This window comes from Cervus elaphus, chromosome 7 (genome assembly GCF_910594005.1).
Source record: "Cervus elaphus chromosome 7, mCerEla1.1, whole genome shotgun sequence".
Classification (NCBI taxonomy): Eukaryota; Metazoa; Chordata; class Mammalia; order Artiodactyla; family Cervidae; genus Cervus; species Cervus elaphus.
In genome coordinates this window covers 22,945,027-22,967,592 of record NC_057821.1, presented here as the reverse complement: position 1 = coordinate 22,967,592, position 22,566 = coordinate 22,945,027, and the positions used below count along the sequence as shown (strand labels likewise).

The 22,566-nt window shown below is 39.0% G+C and overlaps 1 protein-coding gene across 2 annotated transcripts; it reads left to right on the top strand.

Annotated features, from left to right (window-relative positions):
* The first annotated feature begins 282 nt into the window (after positions 1–282).
* On the top strand, positions 283–22,240 carry CRISP2 (cysteine rich secretory protein 2). Of its 2 annotated transcripts, XM_043908739.1 has the most exons (10): positions 283–394; positions 1,596–1,695; positions 4,941–4,977; positions 7,074–7,144; positions 10,671–10,787; positions 11,622–11,709; positions 15,630–15,775; positions 16,148–16,245; positions 18,741–18,829; positions 21,657–22,240. In XM_043908739.1, the coding sequence occupies exons 4-10, from the start codon at positions 7,076–7,078 to the stop codon at positions 21,782–21,784; spliced, it is 735 nt and encodes a 244-aa protein (XP_043764674.1). In that variant the 5' UTR covers positions 283–394; positions 1,596–1,695; positions 4,941–4,977; positions 7,074–7,075; the 3' UTR covers positions 21,785–22,240. The 2 variants fall into 2 exon arrangements, with proteins under 2 accessions (XP_043764674.1, XP_043764675.1); XM_043908740.1 differs by lacking the exons at positions 283–394; positions 1,596–1,695 and adding an exon at positions 6,782–6,827 and having other exon boundaries at positions 4,953–4,977.
* Positions 22,241–22,566: the final 326 nt, after the last annotated feature.

Genomic DNA, 22,566 nt, shown 5'->3' with positions numbered 1-22,566 from the left:
GGCTTTTCCAATCAGCTCTTTAGATTCTGTTAACACAGGAAATCCTGTTTGGAGCACCTCCTTTCTCAGCCGCCTTCTAGGCATTTTGAATCCTGATATTATCTCCATCCTCCTCCTCCTACTGTTCCGTTTAGGTGTGTGAGCAGACATTTATTTTTCCTCATCAAGTGATGGGAATGATGGTAAATGGGTAGGGTTTTCACGGTGCTTCCCTTGAAGGAGTCCAGGGAGTTGAGGGAATAATTCAATTGGCCGGTGACTGCGCCGAGGTCATAAAGCCTGGTGACGTCGCCCCACGTGGCTGGTGCGGTACTTTACAACCGCAGCCGGAGGGGCGAGCCAGCGGGTGTCTGGCTGCCGCTCTGCAACAGAACATCTCGGCTCTCCAACCAGGGTAAGAGTTAGGGTGGACTGGAAAACTGGAAATGCCCAGGGCTGGGAGGTGGAATAAGTTCGAAGGGGTGAGGGGCCTTCTCATCCTCCGCGCCTCTTCTCAGGTTGGTGCGCGAGCTGTTTCAGTTCAGATGAATGTGTGGTCAGTTTTGTTGCTCGGCCCTTAGCACAGAGGAACCTGACCGGCTATGGTCCATAGGGTCGCAAGGAGCCGGACACGACAGAAACGACTTCCATAGCACACACACCTAGGCACCAAAGATTCGACATCCTCTCCAGGGGGTCCTGCTGAAATTCTTTACCTATCTGAAAAGTAAATCATTCGATGTATGTGAAACACTCTGAGACATAGCAGAAGGCTGAAGTCATTTCTAACTGGCTTTTCATGAGATCAAACTAAGAGTTTTGGTTTTTTATTCATGTTTTGAATGAACAGTTATTAGAAGCTGTTTATTATAAACAATTAGAATTATGGCTGTGGACTCTTCTGGATTTTATGTAATCTGCTGGCTTCCAGGAAAAGATATGAATAAATATAGGTGGGATCCTCCCCCCAGATCCACTCAATACATGCACAACTATATATAGAAATTACTTTCTAGAGCGTGTATGGGTTGGAGGTATAAATAAGGAGTTGAGAGTCTTCAAAATATATGTTATATTTTGAAGTCTTAAAAATATCACAGTATACTGTGATATTCCACGAAAATTAGTCAACCAACAGTTAACGGAGCTTTTTTAAGAAGGCCACATCTTTGTTAATATGTGAAGAAAATACCAGGACATCAAAACACAATCTGATCTCAAAAGGAGATTATGGTCTTACAGGGTAAGATCCAATAAGTGCAGTAAATTATTAGAGAAAATATCAACTAAATCATTGAGTCAAGTTTTAAGTTTGTGACAGAGATTGTTGATACTACCTGTCTCTTCTTCCTGCTTCCCTGGTGGCTCAGATGGTAAAGAAACTGCCTGCGATGCAGGAGACTCAGTTTTGATCCCTGGGTCGAGAGGATCCCCTGAAGAAGGGACTGACTACCCACTCAATATTCTTTCTTGGAGAATTCCGTGGACAAAGGAGCCTGGCGGGCTATAGTCCATGGGGTAACAAAGAGTCAGACATAGCTGAGCAACTAACACTTTCACACACACACCTCTTCTTCGTGTCTTTATTTTAAATGTTCTCTTTTCCCTTGCTCTAGGATTATGAAATCATACACCATGCTCTTCCTGCAGACACTGTAGAAGAACCATGTCACCCTGGTCTTAAACCATACGAAAGGGCACAGTGCTTTTCCATTTGTAAGTATCAAAGGAAAATAATGGGATCCATGAATGTGGGTTTAAAGGAATAAAATAGCAACTTTTTAAAAAATATATTCTCACAAAAAGTGTCATTGCTTTCATTGATGCAACAAAAACGATTATAGGCTGAGGGAGTGAGGGAGTGGGGAGAGGAAGGAGGCAAAGAAGAGTATGTGGCATCTTTTATCTATTGAATTATGAAATTATGGGTTACCTAATGCAAAAGTATAACATGATTAAGCTATACAAAATCATCAGGCTCATGTGTATGTCTTTCAATGAGTGATGAGGATACAACATCCCAGCTGTTAGATCATTTGCCTACAGTTCGCCAGAAAGTCTCCAGTGGCGCTGGGCCTTGAGTGTAAGAATATATGATTAGATTATAATGATTTTTTCCTCTGACACCTGGAAGTAAATGCAGGTTTTATAAACACTTCTAAAACCAGCAATTCAAACAGTGTGCATTTACTGAGAGAATGATCTCAGCAGACTACCACTCATTGCAAGGATAATAATAAAAATATTAATCATTTCCATTTATTGACTATTCTATACCAGGCATTGTACTCGGTGTATTATGTCATTCAGTCTTCAAAACAAACCTATGATATGATAAGCCACAGTTTATAGAAAAGAAAATTAAAACTCAGAGAAGATTCCCAGAACTGATGCTTTCCAAAGACTATCCAATAAGGTATAGAAAGTTGGTAACTGGGAAGTAAAAGTCATGGAAAATTGAGCCATGGATGTTCAGCTGTAAGGTAAGATCTGGATAATTGCCACAGTGATTAACCTGTCTTCAATGCTTATTATAGAAATACTCAGCCAAAGGCAGCATCTATCCCCAAGAAAAAGAAATGCAAAAAAAGCAAAATGGCTGTCTGAGGAGACCTTACAAATAGCTGTGAAAAGAAGAGAAGTGAAAAGCAAAGGAGAAAAGGAAAGATATACCCATTTGAAAGCAGAGTTCCAAAGAATAGCAAGGAGAGATAAGAAAGACTTCCTCAGCAATCAATGCAAAGAAATAGAAGAAAACAATAGAATAGGAAAGACTGGAGATCTCTTCAAGAAAATTAGAGATACCAAGGGAACATTTCATGCAAAGATGGACTCAATAAAGGACAGAAATGGTACGGACCTAACAGAAGCAGACGATATTAAGAAGAGGTGGCAAGAATACACAGAAGAACTATACAAAAAATATCTTCACGACCCAGATAATCACGATGGTGTGATCACTCACCTAGAGCCAGACATCCTGGAATGTGAAGTGGGACCTTAGGAAGTATCACTATGAACAAAGCTAGAGAGGTGGTGGAATTCCAGTTGAGCTATTTCACATCCTGAAAGATGATACTGTGAAAGTGCTGCACTCAATATGTCAGCAAATTTGGAGAACTCAGCAGTGGCCACAGGACTGGAAAAGGTCAGTTTTCATTCCAATCCCAAAGAAAGGCAATGCCAAAGAATGCTCAAACTACCACACAATTGCACTCATCTCACACACTAGTAAAGTAATGCTGAAAATTCTCCAAGCCAGGCTTCGACAATACATGAACCGTGAACTTACAGATGTTCAAGCTGGTTTTAGAAAAGGCAGAGGAATCAGAGATCAAATTGCCAACATCTGCTGGATCATCAAAAAAGCAAGAGAGTTCCAGAAAAACATCTATTTCTGCTTTATTGACTACACCAAAGCCTTCGACTGTGTGGATCACAATAAACTATGGAAAATGAGATGGGAATACCAGACCACCCGACTTGCCTCTTGAGAAACCTGTATGCAAGTCAGGAAGCAACAGTTAGAACTGGACATGGAACAACAGACTGGTTCCAAATAGGAAAAGGAGTACATCAAGGCTGTACATTGTCACCCTACTTATTTAACTTATATGCAGGGTACATAGTGAGAAATGCTGGAGGAAGCACAAGCTGGAATCAAGATTACTGGGAGAAATATCAATAACCTCAGATATGCAGATGACACCACCCTTATGGCAAAAAAAGAAGAACTACTAAAGAGCCTTTTGATGAAAGTGAAAGAGGAGAGTGAAGAAGTTGGCTTAAAGCTCAACATTCAGAAAAAAAAGATCATGGCATCCAGTCCCGTCACTTCATGGGAAATAGATGGGGAAACAGTGGAAACAGTGGCTGACTTTATTTTGGGGGGCTCCAAAATCACTGCAGATGGTGATGGCAGCCATGAAATTAAAAGACGCTTACTCCTTGGAAGGAAAGTTATGACCAACCTAGATAGCATATTAAAAAGCAGAGACATTACTTTGTCAACAAAGGTCCGTCTAGTCAAGGCTATGGTTTTTCCAGTGGTCATGTATGGATGTGAGAGTTGGACTATAAAGAAAGATGAGCGCTGAAGAATTGATGCTTTTGAACCGTGGTGTTGGAGAAGACTCTTGAGAGTCCCTTGGACTGCAAGGAGATCCAACCAGTCCATCCTAAAGAAAATCAGTCCTGGGTGTTCGTTGGAAGGACTGATATTGAAGCTGAAACTCCAATATTTTGGCCACCTGATGTGAAGAGCTGACTCATTGGAAAAGACCCTGAACCTGGGAAAGATTGAAGGCAGGAGGAGAAGGGGACGACAGAGGATGTAATGGTTAGATTGCATCACCGACTCGATGGACATGAGTCTGAGTAAACTCCGGGAGTTGGTGATGGACAGGGAGGCCTGGCGTGCTGCGGTTCATGGGCTCGCAAAGAGTCAGACACGACTGAGCGACTGAACTGAACTGAACTGAACTGAACTTTTAGTATGCATAAGAAGAGTGAGAATATGCTTTACTTGTGTGCATGCTCAGTTGCTCAGACATATCTGATTCTTTGTGACCCTCTAGACTGTAGCTGCTCTGTTCATGGGATTCTCCAGGCAAGAATACTGGAGTGGATTGCCATTTCCTCCTTCATGGGATCTTCCCTGCCCAGGGATTGAACTTGTGTCTCCTGCATTTCCTGCATTGGCAGGCAGATTCTTTACCACTGAGCCACCTGGGAAGCCCTGTTCTTTACTTACTCATGTTAAAAGCTAAATGAAAGCTAAATAATGTCAAAAACAACATCAGATAACTGACAATGAAATTGGAAGCCATTGGTATAAAAAAAAATTCTATTTTGGAAATGTATTGATTTAGATTTACTTGCAAACCAGAATGTTCGAAAACAGAAATAGATGTAATATATATTGTGCTCTAATCTCCTCTGCACCCTTTTTCTTCCTACAGACAAAGCAGACTCTTCATCCTGCTCTGAAAACCAACAGTAAGGCATAACTCATTTATTTAAATGTGAACATTTTGTCAATCATTTTTATTTTGCTCGTGGTAAAACTATATGTTTAATAAGTGAATCCATGATTTTCAAGCTTAATGGATAAATTTTTATTGAGAGAATGGGTCAATTCTACTCTCACTATGTCAAGTTGAAACAAATGAATTTTTTGCATCTGATTCTAAAATACATAATATAAGTTTCCATTATTTCCAAAAGTTTCCAACTTTTGGATATACAAGTTTCTATTTTTTACTTTGAAACAATTATGCTAAAACTGTATTTCATAGAAAAATGTAAAATATGACATTTTGTATATTTTATATACCCTTCCATGTTAGTGATTTTTATTACAAACATATACATTTATATATTAACATAGGGATTGTTAAAATAAAGTATCTCCATTAGGCTGCAAAATGATTGATTTTTCCCAGTTGAAACTATATTTTCCTTTCAATGTGCATTGATTTGGACATCATAATTGGATGAAGGTTAATTTCTAACATTACTTTAGAAATTTTCATTGGCATAAGTCAATTAACTCTTCTAAGCCTCAATTCTTTCATTGGTAAAATACTGCCATACCCACCAAGGTATGAGAGTGAAATTAGACATTGCATTTTACCACAAACTATCCATAAATGTTCATTCCCCTCCCTTTGAAGATCATACTATTGAGAAGGAAGGCAATACACGGAATAAGTATCAATTGTCTACTCTTTACAAATTAATAAGACCTAAGAAGTACTGACTTCCCTGGTAGGTCAAGTGGTAAAGAGTCCACCTGCAATGCAGGAGACCCCAGTTCAAATCCTGGGTTGGGAAGATCCCCTGGAGAAGGGACAGGCTATCCACTCCAGCATCCAGGCCTGGAGAACTCCATGGACTGTATAGCCCATGGGTCACAAAGAGTTGGACATGACTGAACGACTTTCACAAGAAGTACTGCAGATAAATAATTTAGAATTTTCTTTCCCTCCAAGAATTTGGGAGTACCAATTTCATAGGAAGAGAGCTAATCAAGGTATTATTCCTTACTTAACAAAGTGAGCAGTTTATATGACTAATACTAGAGAGGGAATACGAGTTCTTCCTAAACTTAGTTCTTGTTGCTTCATCTAAAGGACCAAGGATTTTTTTTTTTTTTTTGACACATTGAGGAAGGACAACCTGGGCAACCCAATGCTGAGTGTGGTTTTAAAAGTTAATAAAGATATTAAGCCACCTTTCTACCTAATCATGGATTCAGCAGATTTGAATAGCCTGGACTTTCAGTACATTTGCTCTATTTGCATTTTTTCTATACTGGGAAATGTGAAAATATAGACAAGTTTAAGGAAAAAAAATAAACATCACTTCTAATGCCTCCGTTGGAGAAATAACTTCTAATAAAGTATTTGTACATTTATTTCTGTGCAGTCACAACCCTGAAATCTTGATTAGAGTTGTTTGTAAATAAAAGGACAAACATCTAGTTTTCATACAGAAGAGGAAGCTAAGAGATGGTATACAATGAAAATAAGCTTTCCCCAAAATTGAGCTGAATGATCAATTGTTGCTCAGCTGTGTCTGACTCCTTGCAACCTAATGGACTGTAGCACACCAGGCTTTTCTGTCCTTCACCATCTCCTGAAGCTTGCTCATGTCCATTGAGTCAGTTAGGCCATTCAACCGTCTCATCCTCTGTCATCCCCTTCTCCTCCTGCCTTCAATAATCAATGCAGGATCATAATTATCTGTGAAGGAATCTGGTTTTTTTTTTTTTCCATGTTTTTTTTTCTGATGAGTTCAGGAGCAATAGAACTGGGCAGAAAACAGTACGTCCCTTGCCTTTACAGGTATAATTCAAGTCAACTTATACAACAAGTCAACAAATACAACTTATCGTTTCTATCAGAGACAGGGGTGGGTCTACTGATTCCTCTTGTACCGTATGGTAATTCTCTCTTCTTACATTACTTATGACTTTGGGAATCACAGCTCAGTTGAAATAACCAATATCATTACATTCATTCTCCCATCTTAGAGGTCCCTGTACTACATGTTTTGATGCAGATCTGTGTTTTCTCTGACTCACTTCCTAGCTATGGCTTTACTCCCCGTGGTGCTGTTCCTGACCGCTGTGCTGCTTCCATCTTTCCCCACCGAAGGAAAGGTAAGGTTAAAATCAAAAATATTTCCAGAACTCTTTGGGATGGCAAAAAGTGGAGAGTGGAAAAAGTGAGTGTCTGGTACATCAGAGTAACCACTCATAGCTCAAAGAACTTAATTATCTAGATGAAAGTTTAAGGATGCTGTCAGTCACACAAGGCTATTGTGAAAACTTGAAATGTGACTTTTCCATAACAAGATAAAAGACAGACCAAATTTCAAAGATTTAGTATTTTTGAAAAAAGAAAAATAGTTCAATATTTTTATATTGAGTACATGATGAAATGATCTGGAAAATTAATGTAGTAGGTCTTTAGGGTTGTTGTAAAGAAATTAACACAATTTTGGTGGCTTTGCACATAGAAATTTATTCTCTCACAGTTCTGAAAGCCAGAAGTGTGAAATGCGGGTATCAGCAGGGCCATGCTCCCTCTGGAGGATCAACGAGGAAGTCTGTTCGGTGTCTCCTAGCTTCTGGTGGTTTCTACCAGTCCTTGGTGTCCTTGACTTGTGGCTGCATCACTGCAATCTCTGCCTCCATCTTCACATCACCTTCTCCTCTATGTCTCTTTTAAAGACACGTGTCATTGGATTCATTTTTCATTCAGTATTGGTCCCTGTCGTTAGGAACATAATAAGCAGATAGGAGAAATAGACGCATGATGAGATGATGGTGATAAAATGTAGTCAGACCCATGTTCACAGTATTTGCAGAGCTTTGAGGGGACTCAGTGCCTAAGAATGTTCAAACTGCTACACAGTTGCACTCATCTCAGTTCAGTTCAGTCACTCAGTCATGTCCAACTCTTTGCGACCCCATGAACCACAGCACGCCAAGCCTCCCTGTCCAACACCAACTCCTGGAGGCCACCAAAACCCATGTCCATCGAGTCAGTGATGCCATCCAACCATCTCATCCTCTTTTGTCCCCTTCTCCTCCTGCTCTCAATCTTTCCCAGCATCAGGGTCTTTTCCAATGAGTCAGTTCTCTCCATCAGGTGGCCAAAGCATTGGAGCTTTAGCTTCAACATCAGTCCTTCCAATGAACACCCAGGACTGATTTCCTTTAGGATGGACTGGTTAGATCTCCTTGCAGTCCAAGGGACTCTCAAGAGTCTTCTCCAACACCACAGTTCAAAAGCATCAATTCTTGGGCACTCAGCTTTCTTTGTAGTCCAACTCTCACATCCATACATGACTACTGGGAAAACCAGAGCCTTGACTAGATGGACCTTTGTTGGCAAAGTAATGTTTCTGCTTTTTAATATGCTGTCTAAGTTGGTCATAACTTTTATCTCACACACTAGCAAAGTAATGCTCAAAATTCTCCAAGTCAAGCTTCAATAGTACATGAACCAAGAACTTCCAGATGTTCAAGCTGGATTTAGAAAAGGCAGAGGAACCAGAGGTCAAATTGCCAACATCCGTTGGATCATTGAAAAAAGCAAATGAGTTTCAGAAAAACATCTACTTCTGCTTTGTTGACTACATCAAAGCCTTAGACTGTGTGGATCACAACAAACTGTGGAAAATTCTTCAAGAGATGGGAATACCAGACCACCTTACCTGCCTCCTGAGAAATCTGTATACATGTCAAGAAGCAACAGAATCAGACATGGAACAACAGACTGGTTCCAAATTGGGGAAGGAGTATGTCAAGGCTGTATATTGTCACCATGCTAATTTAGCTTATATGCAGAGTACATCATGCGAAATGCTGAGCTGGAGGAAGCACAAGCTGGAATCAAGATTGCCAGAAGAAATATTAATAACCTCAGATATGCAGATGACACCACCCTTATGGCAGAGAGTGAAGAAGTACTAAAGAGCCTCTTGATGAAAGTGAAAGAGAAGAGTGAAAAGTTGGCTTAAAACTCAACATTCAGAAAACTAAGATTATGGCATCTGGTCCCATCACTTCATAGCAAATAGGTGGGAAACAATGGAAAGAGTGACAGACTTTTTCTTTTGGGGGTCAGGTGGGGAGTGGTTCCAAAATCACTGCAGATAGTGACTGCAGCCATGAAATTAAAAGACGCTTGCTCCTTGCAAGAAAAGCTATGACAAGCCTAGACAGCAAACTAAAAAGCAGAGACATTACTTTGCCAACAAAGGTCCACCTAGTCAAAGTTATGGTTTTTCCAGTAGTCATGTATGGATGTGAGAGTTGGACTATAAAGAAAACTGAGCACCAAAGAATTGATGCTTTTGAACTGTGGTGTTGGAGAAGACTCCTGAGAGTCCTTGGACTGCAAGGAGATCCAACCAGTCCATCCTAAAGGTAATCAGTCCTGAATATTCATTGGAAGGACTGATGCTGAAGCTGAAGCTCCAGTACTTTGGCCACCTGATGCAAAGAGCTGACTCATTGGAAAAGACCCTAAACCTGGGAAAGAGTGAAGGCAGAAGAAGAGGACAACAGAGGATGAGATGGTTTAATGGTGTCAACGACTCAATGAACATGAGTTTGAGTAAACTCTGGGAGCTGGTGATGGACAGGGACGCCTGGTGTGCTGCAGTCCATAGGGTCTCAAAGAGTTGGACAGTACTGACTGAACTGAACTGAACTGATGGGACTCAATACTAGAGGAGCAGAGAATAACTTATCCCAAGGTGTCAAGGGAAAATCAACAACGGACCCCATCTGTTCAGATTTACACTTCAAAATTTTATTCATGCTCATGTAATATCAGCCTTTTTTATAAATTTAGGCTATCCAATTGCTAGACCTTGTGGGAACAATTCACATACCCTACTCCACCTCCAGCTTTAGGACTCAACCCTCCCCCGGCACACACAGACAGTGATACACCAAGAATATCTGCACCTGGTTTAGTACCTTATCAATTATATTTCTGTTACTAAAAGGAACATGGCCAGGAATGGTATACTGATTGGATGGCTTTGCTTCCTCCAAATGGCCTTGGAGATTTTTTTAAGAGGGTCTTTTGAGTGACTCCATAAAATCTACAGAGCAGAATCATTTTACTAGAATATAGAATGCACTTTGACTGAACCTAAACATTCTTAACCTAAAGACATTCCTTCTCTAAGAACCGATACCATGTCAGGACAAACTTACCCTTAAAGTATAGGGTGATTCTTGAGTCCCACTTTTATCCCCCTGTTGCAGCATGTGGATGAATCTGTCTTAATGTTCTTGTTGTATGCCTCTGTAGGCAAATTATAAAATATTATAAAGTATTATCACTCATATATTGAGAAAAATCATATTGAGAGTTCTCCAGAAACTCAAAATTGGTGTTTGTGGCCTCAGAAGAGTTTTTAATTTGTCATGACATGAATTACATCCCCATTCTCAAAGCTTCAAACTATCTCTTTCCTATTTGTTGTGGCTTTGGCTCAGTTCATTGACAATGCTTACCAATTCACAGTGTCCTGAATGGAACATTTTGTAAATTAATCCCTGGTTCCTTAAATTAACTTATTGCCTCTTAAATGCAATTAAAAATTTTTTATTTCCCTCTTAAATGCAATTAAAAAATAACCTTATTTTTATTTCCCTTTAGGATCCATCCTTTACTGCTCTGATAACCACTCAAGCTGAAGTCCAAAGAGAAATTGTAAATAAACACAATGAACTAAGGAAATCAGTCTCTCCACCTGCCAGCAACATGCTAAAGATGGTAAGAAGCAGGAATATAAGAAAGTAGTGTGAACCAGAGTTGGTAAGAATAGGCAGCTGGTAACTGGCCTGTCTTAAAAATTTTGTGGTTTACAAATTTCTGTCTCTATTTTTTATTTCATTTAGCTGTGTCATGGGCAGGGCAGAAATGAGTTTCCCTTTATAATGTTTAAATAGCTTGTCAAAGTTATAAGGCAATAAAATTGGGAATGCAGACCCAGAAGCCAAATCTTCAGACATCAAATGTGAAGTCATTACATTTCTTTGGTTCACTATCTTCCTCAGTCAAAAATAAAGAAATCTATCTTTCAGGATTAATGCCTTTTAGGGTGAATATTATAACAGCCCATTTCCCAGGAAATAGTCCATAAAAACTGTCCTCTCCCATATGGACACAGTGGGCTGCAAATGAAATTGGCAATAACCTGGGTCTGCTTATTACTGTTGAAATGTAGTTACACTCCCTCACATGTTAATTAGTATTAAGAGTAGCACCATTACTAAAAGATCTTAGGTGTGGCTGCTATGCTATCATAGTCAGATAATATTGTATTATCTTAGGTGTTTCTCTCATTAAATATATCACCTGGGGACTTGTCTTTGTGTGGTAACTGGCACTAGGGCAGATAAAGACACACATATGCAAATAAAAAGATATTTTAATACCAATGACAATTAGATAATATAACTTAGATGATAATATAACTTTTTGGCCAACCTAGCACATCTACAGAAGTTTTAAAGTAGTGCAAAATCAGCCTACCAATCAGATTTTAAAGCGTGTACTTCATTGGAGTTTAATCTTTGTGTATTTTGATTTTCTTGGGACATTTAGGAATGGAGCAGAGAAGTGACAGCAAATGCCCAGAAGTGGGCAAACAAGTGCTCTTTGGAACACAGCAATCCAGATGAACGAAAGACCAGTACGTAAATCAATACATGTTTGCTGAATAAATGAACAAATAAAATACTGGACAAATAATAGGGTAGACCACTCTGGGGCATTGTACTAAGAAGACTTTGCAAATAAATATATGGCTGTATCTTTAAAATAAAGTGTCTGTATTTAGAGAGATACATACTAGTACTAGGTATGTACCAACACAAAAAAGTACTATATTGTGTTGATTGTTTCCATTATGCAGATTTATTTCTTAAGCAGCTCATTTATTTCTTTGACCAGCTCATGGTAAAGAGGTCATGCAGAATCATTTTTCCAATTTTCAAGACTAAAAAATAAGGATGTGAAGGAATATATTATGCAAAAACATAACAGGAAAGAGTATCATACATTGGAAAATTAACCAGGCTTCCTAATTTCTCACCCTTTGCCTTTTTTGTGTAGCTGTTTGGTGTTTTGAAATCCATTTATTTTGCATTCCCAAAATGTATTAAAATATGTTGAATTGTTCCTAAATTTTACACCAAAAATATATAAGCTTTTAAAATCAGGATCGATATTTTGGGTGTGTTGATTCATTTTTTAAACTTCTGATGACAAACTATCAAATATTTCATATAGACTATGTGCCTATAATGTATAGAATAATAGACTCAAAAAAATTATAAGACATATCAAGGATCATAAAAACCATGGAAGAAAAAAAACTTGTATGCATAAACATTACATAAAATATTTTACATTATCAAGCATGATATGTACATAGACAAGCCCAGTTTAAAAGAAGTGAATAAAAAAATAAATAAAAAAAGAATAAATAAATAAATAAAAGCAGTGAATAGCTTACCTATTATTTCAGCAGAATTATTATTGTTTATATTGTTGGATGCAAGCATTATGATGAAATTACAAGAAGTGACTGCATTCAGTAGAATATTGGAACAAATGGCCTTAAAAACGCAAGTCTACTGTTAGATTCTTAGTTTCTGTCTTTCCCTGTTAAAGGAGATATTCACAAACATTTTATACTCTCTTTAAGCAGCACACAGACTGTTATTTCAAGTCACCAAAATGTAAATATTAAATGAGGGCTAAAAAAGTTAGGGAAAATTTTCTGGACTACAAGGCACTTATTTCTTTTCAAATTATTTTTTGTGGTAAGAACACGTTTTTTCAGTTTTTAAAAAAGATATTATGATAGTAAAGATTCAACATGTGATCTACTCTCTTAAGAAATGCTTAAGTGTATAATCCAATATTGTTAACTACAGATGCTTTGTTGTCCATCAGGTATCTAGAACTTAGTCATCTAGCTTCCCTGAAAGTTTCTGCCCATTGTTTAGTAACTCCCCATTCTCCCTTCCCCCAAGCCCAGCAGCCCCCATGCCACTTCTAGATTCTGTGAGATACTTCACAGTGATGGAATCGGGCACTCGTCGTCTTTCTGTGACTAGGTGGTTTCACTTAGCATAATGTTCTCAGGGCTCATCCATGTTGTTGCATGTTGCAGAATTTCCTTCTTTTCTAAGGATGAATGATAGCCCATTGTATGTATAGGCCACATTTCGTTTATCCATTCATCTGTTGGCGGACCCTTAGATTGTTTCCACATCTTGGCTGTCATGAATAGTGCTGGAATGAACATAACAGTGCAAATATCTCAAGATCCTGATTTCAGTTCTTGTGGATAAATACTCAAACTCAGGACTGCTGGATCGTTTGATAGTTCTACTTTTAATTTTTTGAGGAAGCTCCGTACTGTTTCTCACAGCAGCTGTACCATTTTGCATTCTCACCAACAGAATATACAAGGATTCCAATTTCTCCACATCCTCACTATCACTTGCTGTCTTTTGTTTTTTTTTTTTTTTATAACATCTTGACAGTGGGGGTAAGGTTATGTATTTCACTGTGGTTTTGGTCTGCATTTTCCTGGTGATTACTGACTTTTGAGTCCCTTTGCATATACCTATTGGCCATTTGTACATTATCTTTGGAAAAATGCCTCTTCAAGTCCGTTGTGGTCAGAAAAGAGTCTCAGTCATTTCCTCAGGAAGCTCCCAGAAAAAAAAAAAAAAAAATGGGTTTCTGGACATTCCATCCAATTCTTTCTCTCCACGGGGAGAGGCTAGCCACTAGGGTATTTTATTTGCTCACTCTGTGCTGAGCGAAGAAGGGAAGTTATGGCAACCACCAGCCTAAATCTCTGTTCTTACTAGCCCCAGACAGTGAGTTTATGCCAAGTCTTGTTAGCATTCCAAAACAGGCAAGTCAGGAGGCAGTTCTTCAGACAGCCTCTGGAAAATGTGTGGCATCAGATAACCAAACCAACTTCTTCCCTCCCCAGGGAGAAGCAGGCAGTTGAGGTCTTTTTCTGCTTACCCTGTGCTGAGCTGTAGAAAAGGGTTATGATACCTCTCAGTCCAAATTGCCAACTCTGTTCTCCCCCAGGGAGCAAGACAGAGCTCCAGCACTGGCAGGGAAGGTGCCAGTTCTTTGGGTAACCCCAGAGAAATTGGAGCACTGTACACCTTGATCAACTCTACTGCCCAGGGTAGAGCTCAGAGCTAAGATTTTTCATGTTTGTTCTGGCGCTGACCCCAGGAGGAGTTATGGGATCTATCAGCCCGGTCACCATCTCCCTTTTTACCAGACTGTCAGAGCTCCAACACTAGCAAGACAGAAGCCAGCCCTGTGGGGAGTGCCCTTGCAAAATTTGGATTGTGGGACCCATGAACCAACTCCTTCCCTCCCCTGGGAGAAGCTGGAAGCTAGGGAGTCTCTTCTGATCATATGGCACTGTGCTGAGGGTAGGGACTCTTGCAAGAGGGTTTTCCAATTTCCCTACAGACTTCAGGGAGTCTGGTTGTGTATCCGTCAGAGTATGAGGCCTTAAAGTGTGTTTCTTGATTTCTCACGAGGGCAATCAGTTCATGAATTGTTGCTGAGTCACTGTGTCTGTTGGGGGTAGGAGAGGCCAAAGCTTCCTGTCCCAACACTCTGCCGATGTCAGCTTCTGCAAAGTCCTTCCTCCCTAACTCCCTGAGGAGGGTTTGGCTTTGAGACGGTATGATTTATTGATTAAGGAAAGATCAACAAGTTCTGAAAGTTGTCTTCCTCCTGTTGTCAGTTGCCTCTTGATTAGAGGTCTTAAAGGCTATCTCTTGGGGACTTCCGGGGTAGTTAACACTCTGAGCTTCCAATGTAGGGGAGCTTGGGTTCAATCCCTGTTTGGAGAACTAAATTCCCACATGCCCTATGGCACAGCCAAAAAAGAAAAAAATGACTGCCTATAATCTTTTCTTCCCCGAAGTTTACACAAATCATAATCATAAATATTTATACTAGCTCTTATATGTGAAAAATCCCTACTGAGGGTAAGAGGAAAGAAATAATAGAAGTTGTTGCTGCCTTACTCAAGCTTAACAATACAAAGCCGAAAGCACACACAGCATACATATAAAGGATTTAGCATGAAAAAGAATGCATCTTTGACAATCCAGAAGGAGAAGGATTTGTTTCATTTTAATTTTTATTGAAATAAAGTTGATTTACAATGTTGTGTTAGTTTCAGATGTACAGTAAGGTGATTCAAATATACAGATAGATAAATATGTGTATTCTTTTTTTTCACATTCTCTCCCATTGTAAGTTATTACAGGATATTGAGGATCGTTCCCTGTGCTATACAGTAGGTCCTTGTTAGAATAAAGTCTTCTCGACCTATTCAAAGGTTGCATATTGTGACCAGTCTCAGTGGGCTAGGTAGATCCGTCTTCTCTTTTCCTTTGTAATTGATTAGGAATGGAAGTCCTTTTTTAATGTATTACAGTTAGAACGTACAGGCAGAGTTTGAAGGTAACATTCTTGTGTTCATATAGCTGACTTCTCTTGCCACGGCATGCTTTGTTGCTATCTTCATGATGATCTGTTCCTCCTTAGGCACAAAATGTGGTGAGAATCTGTACATGTCGAGTGACCCTACCGCCTGGTCGGATGCAATCCAAAGCTGGTTTGATGAGCGCCATGATTTTGTCTATGGTGCGGGACCAAAGAGCGCCAGTGCAGTTGTTGGACATTACACTCAGGTGAGCAGGGCAAATGAAACACTTCGGCCACAAGGGCCCTAACAGAGGGGGCGTCTCCAGATGATGACCAACTCCAATGTTCGGTTGAGGAGAAGAGCTTGAGCATAATAGAATCCTGGCATCTGGCTGGTATTTCATTTCACACCATTTTTACCATGGTCTGCAAAATTCTTAGCAGGGAAGTACAAGCTGTATTTTTCCAGCACTAGAAATGGATAAGGTAGTGAATGTACATGGAATTTAATATTTGTAAAGTTTGTGACTTTGTTTCAGTAGTTTAAACAGTTCCGGAAGGCATTTGCTGTTATTTGCATTTTAACATTTACCCCTCTTCTTTAATGTACTCTCTTGTATTCCCTTATGGATTTGTAGCTTGTCTGGTATTCATCTTTCCGTGTTGGATGTGGAATTGCCTACTGTCCCAATCAAGAGAGTCTAAAATACTACTATGTTTGTCAATACTGTCCTGCGTAAGTATACACTTTAAACTTTGTACCAATAATTCATTGGCAATTTAATATTTTAAAACACTCATATTTAACCAATCAAAATTAAAAGCTTATTTCAATAAAGGGAAGGAATAAATTTTGGGAAAGGCTTTTTAAAATGAGATACATTCAACTTACCAGAGAAGAGATCACGTTCTCAGTTCCTGAAACACTTTCCTCAGTTATGAGTTGATGTCTTTTCTCTCAATTCCCTTTCCCCGGAGCACGTGTTATATAATTCTTTAATTTGGTGCCATTAATTCTTGCTAATTTTACATCTTAAGAAGGTGGAAGCTTGTAGGCTAAGCAAGAGGTAGTAGTGGAGTAGAAAATAAAGGATCGTAAATTGTGATTCCAGCCCTTTCTGCTAAAATGTTCCAACTCCTACCTATCTTAATAACATGCATGTTATTATCATTAGAAGTGATTCATTCTTTGGGGTCCCAAAGATTTTTCAAAAGATCTTTAATACATTTCAGAGTCCCAAAAAAGGTAACAGCTTAAGCTTTTGTTTCTCAGAAGTTTTCACGAAAAACTCCACAATGAACAATCCTTAATGTCTTTATACCAGGAAACATGCTTTTCAGTAAGCAAAATGTTTGAAGTTATCCAGAACAAAGCCTACAAACACATTGAAGACGTAACCTTAAGATATCTGTTAGTCTTGCTTTCTTTTAAACCTTGGAATTCTTTACTACTATAGGCAGGGGGTCCCCAAAACCAAGCCTCCTACAGGATTTACTTGATACTATAGGTGGCTCAGTTGGTAAAGAATCTGCCTGCAATGCAGGAGACCACCTGCAATGCAGGATAGCTGGGTTCAATCCCTGGGTCAAGAAGATCCCGTGGAGAAGGAAATGGCAACCCACTCCAGTATTATTGCCTGGAAAATCCCATGGACAGAGGAGTTTGGGGGGGTGCTACAGTCCATGGGTGGGGGGGGGTCACAAGAGTCAGACATGACTTAGAGACTAAACCACCATAGGTGACCAGACACATGAGCTTCCTGTTTGAGGCATATGGCCTCCAAAGTCCTTTTCCTGCAAACACCTACCGGAGTTTAGTATTAATAGAAAGAATTGGTAGGTCATTTGGAGAAGGACAGTTGAGGCCTAAGAAGATGCTGAACTGACCTCCTCCCCTGGAGACAATGAATCTGCACCTACATACAGAGCAGGTCCTCCTGAAGAAGACGTGCGGGCTGATACATACAAGGACCACATAGAAATGGGCAGAAAGATGGAGAATGTATCCAAACTCACTGCCTGGCTGTAGGAGACGAAGCATTTAGAGCCAGGCATCTGAAGTGAGAGTTGGCATGAATAGCGAGGAAAAGCAGGTGTGAGAGAACCTCTGGAACAGTTTTGTATCTGTGTCATAATTTCTCCAAGGGCCACCACCTTGCATCCTGCCATGTTCTGTGCGGGGAGACTGAGATGCAGATACATTTCCTTGGGCCCCTGACTCCCTCGACACTGCTGAGATTTGGATTCCCGTGTATTTTTCAGTGAATTACATAAACAGTCAATAGGATAATGATCATCAATGAATTACAAGTTAGTCACTGTAATTGATTATACCCAGGACATTGGTATTTATCAAAACTTTTAAAACGAATGTTCTTTTTTTAGTAGATATAAAAATCTCTCACATACCACCTCTGGAAACTCACAAGCCTTCCCTAGCTTTTCAGGCCCACAGACATACACATCATAAATCACTTAAGTACCAGAACATCATCTAGAAATTAAATATATGTATATTTAATGTGATATATATATGGGAGCTTTGTTGTCCTTAGTTCATAGTGGAGAAATTGTGGTATTTATCCTCTTTTAATATAAAGTTATATTGTAACATTGAGTATTCTTTTTCATACTGCAACCCCCTACCACCAGGGCCTCCCCCTGGCTCTGTAAGGGATGTATTTACTCCTAATCAGCTCATTGAGGTGAGCTGCCTTACCAGTTTGACTGAGACTTCCCTGGTGGCTCAATGGTAAAGAATCTGCCTGCAATGCAGGAGACCTGGGTTCAGTCCCTGGGTTGAAAAGACTCCCTGGGGAAGGGAAAGGCTACCCACTCTAGTATTCTTGCCTGGGAAATCTCATGGGCAGAGGAGCCTGGCAAGCTACCATCCATGGAGTCACAAAGAGTCAGACACAACTTAGCTACTAAACAACAACTGGGAGATGAAAAGTGTGTTGCCACAAAAATTTACTCTGAAAGCTTTAAACTAATTATGCCAACTTAGTTGCTCAGCCTGAAGAATTCGAGTCAAGTAGATGGGTCAGTGTGTGTGAAGTGTCTCCTTAACTTGGATGTTATCTAAATTATCTACATGTTGGGAATTGTAATTTTTCAGTTTTGTTAACATAACTAAAAACATTTAATAACATACATTAAGTGGTTGATGTTGCTCTTGACAACCAAACAGCAAAGTGAAAAATATTTAACATTGTGTGTTTTAAATTGCAGTGGTAATAACGTGAGTAAAAAGAACACCCCTTATCAACAAGGAACGCCTTGTAGCAGTTGCCCTGGTAACTGTGACAATGGATTATGCAGTAAGTTTGAAACGATTACCTTGTATTATGGTCAGGAATTCATATTTAGGGACTTCTCTGGTGGTCTAGTGGTTAAGACTCCATGCTTCCAATGCAGGAGACATGGGTTTGATCCCTGGTTAAGAAACTCAGATCCTACATGCCACACAGAGTGGTTCAAAAAAAATTTTTAATTAAAAAAAAAGAATTGGTATTTAATTTTCTTTTTATGGATTAAGAAATCTCCTAACAAATTTAAATAATGTCTTTATGCAAAAGACAAAACGATTACTCAACAGAGTGTAAGTAAATATTTTACACACTTCAATAACCTTCGTATTCTTTGCAATGAAAAGAGTACAGACATACCTCACTACAAGAAAGAACTAACTCTACAGAAAGTCACACACGTTTGGGGGTTTCTCAGTGCACATAAAAACTATTTTACACTATCCTGTAGTCTATTAAGTGTGAAATAGTATTATGTCTAAAACCAAGGTACTTAAGTTAACATAAATAGTACTTTCAGAAAAATGACTCTAATAGATTAGCTTGATGCAGGGTCACCACAAACCTTCAATTTTTAAAAAACAAAACACAATATCTGCAAAGCACAATAAAGTGAAATGCAATAAAATGAAGTATGCCACACTGAGGAAACCAGATCTGAAAGAGACACGTGCACCCCAATGTTCATCGCAGCACTGTTTATAATAGCCAGGACATGGAAGCAACCTAGATGCCCATCAGCAGATGAATGGATAAGGAAGCTGTGGTACATATACACCATGGAATATTACTCAGCCGTTAAAAAGAATTCATTTGAATCAGTTCTAATGAGATGGATGAAACTGGAGCCCATTATACAGAGTGAAGTAAGCCAGAAAGATAAAGAACATTACAGCATACTAACACATATATATGGAATTTAGAAAGATGATAATAATAACCCTATATGCAGGGCAGAGGAGGAGACACAGATGTGCAGAGTAGACTTTTGGACTCTGTGGGAGAGGGTGAGGGTGGGATGTTTTGAGGGAACAGCATTGAAACATGTATGCTATTTATAGTGAAGCAGATCACCAGCCCAGGTTGGATGCATGAGGCGGGTGCTCGGGCCTGGTGCACTGGGAGGACCCAGGGGAGTCGGGTGGAGAGAGGGGTGGGAGGGGGGATCGGGATGGGGAATGCATGTGACTCCATGGCTGATTCATGTCAATGTATGACAAAACCCACTACAATGTTGTAGAGTGATTAGCCTGCAACTAATAAAAATAAATGAAAAAAATAAAAAAAAATTTTTACATTTTTTAAAAAATGAGGTATGCCTATATTTCCACATGTAAGATGAAATGAAACATCTAGCATTCATTTGTTTTTGTGACCATGGAGAACTCATTAATAGCTATTTATTTTATCAACATTAATACCATTACACCAAAGATTGTATTTTGAAAGAGCAAAATGTATAAATTGAAAGATGTGAGACCACATTATGGCTCAGTCTACACAAACAAACTAAATATTTCTTTTTGTGCAAATGAGTCCCCTCATGATGATTTAGCATTTTTTTTCTATAGTATAATTGGAAGCATGGTGATTCACATAATAAATGATCACAGTCCTATAACTTAATCATGATTGTATGCACATTTTTAATGACAAAATCCAACCTGTACTTGATATTGATTCATAGAGTCCATGAACATATTGTTGAAAGGGAAGGAATAAAATAAATGTTATAAATGTCATTTCTAAAGTTGTCATGATCTGAAACAAAAATAGCTGTTGGCTTTTTATAGTTGGGATACTTTTATTAAAATTATTACAAACAGTAGAGTTGGCATATTCTCTGAGATTTTTACCTTCAAATGAATTCATCTATAGTCCACATTCTTTCTTACTGAATTGTAGAACTAGAATTCAGAATATTGATGATGTCAAAACTATAAATCAACTAGAGGAAAAATATCAACTTAAAAAAATGTGGAATATCTCTACCTCTACTGAATGCTATATTTGCTAAGGAGCTTGGAATTTATCCTATTAGCAATAAGCACACAATTCAAAGGTTTTCAACAAAAGAGTGACAAAGTCAGAATGATGTTTTATAAAGAGCTTTCTAGCAATGGTGTGTAGAAACTACTGGATGGAATTCAGTTAGAAAACTGTTGAAAAGCATGAATTAAAAAGAAACGGAGGGACTTTCCTGGTAGCCCAGTGGCTAAGACTCCAACCTCCCGGTGCAGGGGGCCTGGGTTCGATCCCTGGTCAGGGAACTAGATCCCACATGCCACAACTAAGACTCAGTGAAGCCAAATAAAGAAATTGAGTGTCTTGACTGCATTTACTGCAAAGTGAATGAGGAACAATGGACAGGGCTGAGAGACAAGATGTCGAATAGCCAGTGTTTGTTACCAGACTAGCTTCCCAGTAGCTGCTGGTCTCAAGCAGTCTTTGAACACCATGGCTAGTAAGATTAAGGAACCAAATTTTTAATTTTGCCTAATTTCAAATAATTTAAATTTAAATAGCTCTGTGTGGCTGGTATGTCCCACGTTAGAGTCAGCAGGTATTTTCATTTCACACTCTTTGCTAAGGGAGCAAAGTAGGTCAATTCACTTTAGAAACACATCACCAAGTTCAAAATAAAAAGTGGTGAGTTGATCGGTGCACTCAGCTAAGGCACCTCGTATGTCCCTCAAGCAGTGAAAGGCCCTTCGTGGTGTAAGCGATGCTGACTTGCTTATCCAGTTTTTCTGCCTCGTGTGTACACTTGGAATGTGTGGATTGCTTTGTTGCTACTGAGGAAAATGATAATGATGTTAACTCGTCTGTTTTGTTGCAGCCAATACTTGCGAGTATGAAGATCTCCTCAGTAACTGTGATTCCTTGAAGAAGACAGCTGGCTGTGAACACGAATTGCTCAAGGAAAAATGCAAGGCTACTTGCCTGTGTGAAGGCAAAATTCACTGAAATGCCCGATTTGCATCGTGTAGGACTGACTACATGGAGAAAAGCTGCATCATTCAGTTGACACACAACCAGGAGGGAGACTGTAGACATGTTAGATATACATTTGATTCCCAACAGTAATGAACCTTTTTTCTCCTGGATATTTACATAGATCTCTTTCATACAGAAATTTACAAAAGTAGCACAGTCTGCCATGACAACTTTGGACTGATACAAACTTGTCACATTACCTTTAGTTAATTGAATCAAGTTGAAGATTTTGAAAGCGCTACAACCACGGGACTTAGTCTGGATTAAAATAGTTACATGTTTCCTGAAACAACATGCCAAAAAGAGAAGACTGTAACATTGCCACTCCCTAGAATGAATTCAAACATTGACATCTACCTTTGTTTTCCAACCTCTTCTTTAAACAAAAGCAAACAACTTTAAGAATAAAGAACTTATCTAAGCAAACATATGGATGTGATTTAAATAAATAAAATATAAAATCATATTTTATAATATTTATACATAGCCCTAGTTAGACTCAGCCCAGATAAACGATAAGACAAAGCAAAACTTCTGAAAACAGCTGCCTATAAAGTTAAATTTTAACAATAATAATAACAAAATGAATCAGTTACATTCTCATTTGCTTTTTGTTTTTTGACTTTTTGATCTCCTCTTAACTGGCTTGGTAGGACTTCCCTGGTGGCTCAGACGGTAAAGCGTCTGCTTACAATGCGGGAGATCTGGGTTCGATCCCTGGGTCAGGAAGATCCTCTGAAGAAGGAAATGGC